Source organism: Calypte anna, chromosome 2, assembly GCF_003957555.1.
Source record: "Calypte anna isolate BGI_N300 chromosome 2, bCalAnn1_v1.p, whole genome shotgun sequence".
Classification (NCBI taxonomy): domain Eukaryota; kingdom Metazoa; phylum Chordata; class Aves; order Apodiformes; family Trochilidae; genus Calypte; species Calypte anna.
The window spans coordinates 42,006,860-42,012,156 of record NC_044245.1 but is presented as its reverse complement, the minus strand read 5'-3'; the positions used below and the strand labels follow the sequence as shown (position 1 = coordinate 42,012,156).

The window sequence follows — 5,297 nt, the reverse complement described above, 5'->3', positions numbered from 1 at the left end:
GGGCCGGCGGCGGGGCTGCCAGGGGCCGGGCGGGGCGGCCAGAAGTCGGGCGGGGCCTCTCTCCATCCCTCCCTCCCTCGTTCCCTCGCTCCCCAGCCGGCGGGGCTGCGGGGCTGAGCCCGAGGAGAAGCCCTGGGGAAGGTTTCTCCCTGGCAGGGGAAGCGAGGCCCCGGGACAGGTGGGTGCAGGAGCCCCTCTCTGGAAGGCTCCCACCGGGCACTCCCCCCCGGCTCCCCCTCCCCGTTCCAGGCCGTCAGCCACAGTGAGAGGCCCGTCCCGACCCCCTTTTGCAGCTGGGTGTCGTGGAGATAAGAGGCCGGACCGAATCAGGCAGAGAGGGAGAGGCCTGGCCGTACGTTCCGACCCATATGTCGTGTAATAGCTTTGCTCCATGGAGAAAAGACCACTCGGGGTGTCAGAAAGTTCTGCCGGCGATGTTCCTGGACGAGAGATGCTCTGATGCTTCGCTGGGAAAGCGGTAACAGTCGGGAACAGCCTCTTCCCACCACAACATTTATTCTCACTTGAACCCCCCCCGCCCCACTCACACACCTGTGTCCCCATCCCTCCAGATTCATGATCACATAAAAGATGAAGCATTAAACAGGCAGCGACAGCCAATTTTGTCATCACCGCCAAAATGTCGCAACCCCCTAGTATGAATTAAAGCCACACAGAGGTACTAACAAAACTCAGCAAAGGAAGCTATGTATTTCCTCAAGTTTAAAAATAACAGGGTTTGCTTTCTGGGGTAACAGGGGGCCTCTGAGCTAGGCATATGCCAACTTTTATGCTCAGGAGGGTAGAAGCCCCCATCTTCTGCTGCTTTGTTCTGCTGTTAGCATACACATTCTCTTTATATTTGGGGTTTAATAGCTCCTTCAGTAACTAAAATTGTCTTAAGAGGGACAACAGGAAAAATCAGATGTTCTCCAACACAAATAAAGGGCTAGCATAAGTAATCTACATGAACAATGCAGGGTTTGCCAGTGTAATCAATGGTCTGTACTTGTCTAAGCCAGGTTTGGGTTTATATTAAGACATTTAGTAATTGCAGTAAAAGTTATAACCTGTCCTACCAAACTTTATCGCATTTCCTTAGATAGCAAAGATAAAACATAGACAATTTACACAAGAGTAAAATGTTAGCTGCTGAGAGCTTTCTTTTAAAAACAGCCGGTTTTGTTGTGGACTTTTGTGTGTTATTCTTCCCATTTTCTTTTCCAGCACATTTGGAGACTTCTTGAAAGCTGTGAGGAGGAAGGTTCTAGTAACTTCAGTACTTCCTATAAGTTGTTGGGTTTTTTTCTTTCTTACCCTCTGATTCAGCTTCTTTAGTTCTTAACTTGTTTTGGAAGTCTGTATGTAACTGGGGAACTGCTGACCAGAGTTCAGCCAGAAGAAACAGAAATACCTTTAAATTAATACAAATAGAGTAACAGTCACGTCATGACCAATCTTGTTTTAATTGTTATATGATAAACCCCAGCTGGCTTATTTTTTTTACCAGTACTAGAATATAAAAAGGCTTAAGTCATAGTTTGCAAATCAGTATTTAAAACAAATGTGCCAGAAGCAGCAGGTAACATTTTTGGGTACTTATGGCTTTCTTCTGGCCTAAAATAGGAGGAATGAACTTCAGAAGCAATTCTCAGCGTGCAGTGACTCCCCCAATTTTAAGCAGATATTCAGAACACTTGAAAACCACACAGTTGGTACCTGGGGAAGAGATAAGAAATGAGACAGATGGCAAAGAGCATGGGAAGTAAGAAAGTGATCTTTCTAAAAGCAAAGAGCAAGGTTGGTATGCTATGGTATATGACAAAAAGCAAGGCAAAAAATTCTGCCAAGTACATATTTTTAAAAATTCAGAATTAAGTATTCAACTCACAGACTGGCATTTGGGAAGTCATTCCATGCCTTTTCCCTTGAGGATCAGCATGGAAGACTGAGGGAGGTGGCAGATATTTTGCCAGAACAAGTCCTTATCTGGTAACAGCGTGTTTTTATCCTTCATTACTGTGTTGTTTCCAAAATGTAACTCAGTTTCCATGACAGTTTTTGGTACACTGCATGACATATATTATCCCTCTTACTATGTCTATCTACAAATGTTTTCTGGGTTATGACTTTAGACAACGAAACATTTGTACAAACACAGGCACATTCTTTAGATTTAAGGTAATATATATATCAAAGAAATATATCAAATATAATTTAAGAAAGAATTTCTATTGTCATGAAAGCATTTTTACTGATGAGAAATCACTGACATTTTAGTTCTGGCTATATTTCTATTCACATTTTACCAGTTGACATTTGGATCATTTTTATGCATTTTTTTCCAGCAATTGAAAAGAGCACATGGGATTTAAATGACATATTTTATCTGTGTAGATAAAACATATAGTTGGTAGCCCTTCTTCCTTCTCACAACTGGGTAATTTTAGTGAGCACCAAACAGCCCAATCTTTGCTGTGCAGGCCAGATGCGATCTGCATACAAACGCAGGTTTTTAAGTAATATCTTGGCTTCCATTACACTGAAATCCTATGACTCCAACAGATAATCAAGAACAAAACAATGTGATCAGAAGAGAACTAGCTGGTTGCTGATAAATCTTCTTTGTTGCAGGGCACACCATTTAGTTACAGGGAGACATAAAGTAGTATTTTTTAAGCAGTAAGATTTCTCTACTACCATATATAATTGTCCAGCTAAGTTTGGACTCTCCTCCAGACTTCAAAAGTCTTCTTAATTCAGGAATAAAAGTTTTACTGGTAGTTTTAGGGGAGAAAAACTTTAAATAATATCCCAAAATAATCTCGACCTTACACTATTTACATAATTCCTGGAAAAAATTCCTTAGGGAATTTGTATTTGAAAGTCATTGTAAAAGGTATCTGCTTTGAAAGTCATTAATCTGTCATTCTTCTTCTTAGCTCAAAGGTAATGAGCATTAAATTAAAACTTCATTTATTAGACCAACAGATCACAAATTATGCCAGTAGACTGGGAAGGAGGGAGGAAATCCTTTGTTTCTAGTACTGACATCTAGACAATTAAGTCTATGAATTTAATCTTTATATCATTTAATAGGATTTAGAAGCCTAGATTTTCATTAGGACAGATTAATGGCCTAATCTGAAGAGAAAAGAGAAAAACACAGTTCCCTGAGAAACAAAACATAATACCTTGAGTAGATGTTTTGTGGTATTTTCAGCAGGTTAAACACTGAGCATTAAAGGATTGTTGTCTAGACATATGCATTGGAGCCTGCTGGATTTAAGAAACCTGTTGAGATGATGTATTTCAGGTGCAAGGCTCCTTCAGCAAGCTCCAGACCTACAGCAGCAGGTTCCAAGAGCAATCTCATGATTGTGAGTGAGTAGCTGTTAGAATATGCAAACTGACCGGATCATCAGAATTCTCACATGTACTTTATTCTGAAAAAGAACCTCCTACTCCCACCTTACAAAACATGCACAGTTGGGTCAATTGTTTATTTATTTTTACAGTTTTAGGTTTGTGGGTTTTTTGTTGTTTCTTTTTCCTCCTGGGCAAATGTCACATAATAATCAGACAGTAACAATCTTAGTTTTGATTTGTAGTATTCAGTATCAAAAGTATATACAGGTAACATTAAAAAGTTACATTTACAAAATTGGCACACTGAGTAAGATTTATTAAAGCTTTAGTAACAACACTACACAATATCTAGAAAAAATACCGTGTTATTTTTAAAAGAACCAGTATGACATTTTATTATACAGTACAAAGTTGGTGTTAAATGTCTCTAAAGATGATATGGTGTTATAAATAATCATTTTACTTTCAGCTTAAAATATACTGTCAATTCTAACAAATGTTCAGAAAGACTTCATGCCTCTTTCCAAGCTTTTGTCAAATGAGTACAATCCTCAAGGTATTTTATACTACAGCATTCATTTTAGCAAAATATTTACTGCAAAGTTCGTGATCGCCAAGATATAAAACTAAAATACGTATTTCCAGCATAGCAGGAGGTAACCACGAAGGCAAAGAACTGTAGAGAGAGGGAGAAAAAAATTATTAGGAAAAAATATACATTTGAGAGCACTGCCATTTGTATTAAAAAAAAATAGCCAAGGGATCTGGAAAAAGGAGAAGTATCAGTTTGACTAAAATGCCACTTTTACACCTCCTTGGACTTGTGCGGTTATCACAGTCAATACTGTGTAAGCTTATATTTATATATAGAAATACGGGCCCAGAAGCAGACAAAACATGGCATGTTTTAACCCACACCTCCACATTATTCTGCCTCAGTCTGGATCTTACAGATTGCTGTTTTCAACACCAATTGCTGGTACAGACTGAGGGACAGTCCATGGGGACAGTGTGAGTTCAAGTTACCACTCCTGCGCTGCTGTGTTCCAGGAATCACCTACAGCCCACCTGTACCTCACTGTGCCACTCTCCATCAGAGGATGTTTGGATTCAAATGCAGGCCCAGACATGTTCTCAAACAGCAGTACCAGCTGGGTTACCAATTCCAGAGGTCCTCTACTGATCACAGAAGGAAAAGACCTTTAAGATCATCAAGTCCAACCATTAACCTATCTCTACCAAGTCGAGTGCTTAAACCACGTTCCTAAGCACCACATCTACACATCTTTTAAACACCTCCAGGGATGGTGATTCAACCACCCCCCTGGGCAGCCTACTGCAGTGTTAAATTACTCCTTCAGTGAAGAAGGTGGTTCTAATATCTAATCTAAACCTCCCCTTGTCCCACTTGAGACCATTTCCTCCTGTCCTGTTACCAGGGAGAGGAGACCAACCACCACCTACCTGAATCAGGGTATTCCACAGTGCAAGGAACAGTGACATCAGCTGTGCTGAGATATCACTACTTTGTCAGAAAATGATTACAGAATAAGCCTTCTGTAGCAGGCTAGATTTATTTTATGTTTAAAGATTATGAAATACACTGGATCAGTGGCACTGTTTCTGCAGTCCTTGCAACACACACACACACACAGAAACCCAAGAACAGCTGTGGACTATTTCAGTTGTACTGATAAAGTCCAATTCAGTGCTAGTGTTAAATCCCTGTCAGTCACCACATGCTCTTCAAAATAGCCAGTGTTCAAAATGGTCTTATGATAAGGCCAGAATGTTTTGTGCTGGTAACTGAACCAAATAAAGCTGACACTGCAAATAGGATTAACACTACTTTTCTTGGAGGTGAGCAGGACAAGAGGGAACAGACCTTCCAGTACCTACAAGGGGCCTACATGAAGGCTTGTAGTGAT

At 40.5% G+C, this 5,297-nt stretch overlaps 1 protein-coding gene across 1 annotated transcript in view; it reads right to left on the bottom strand.

Annotated features, from left to right (window-relative positions):
- Positions 1-3,598: 3,598 nt before the first annotated feature.
- CMTM8 (CKLF like MARVEL transmembrane domain containing 8) overlaps positions 3,599-5,297 on the bottom strand; it is a 37,530-nt gene continuing 35,831 nt past the window's right edge. The window contains exon 4 of the mRNA XM_030445566.1: positions 3,599-4,045. Coding sequence (XP_030301426.1) covers positions 3,962-4,045 — 84 coding nt within the window. The 3' untranslated portion in view covers positions 3,599-3,961. The remainder of the gene's footprint in view (positions 4,046-5,297) is intronic.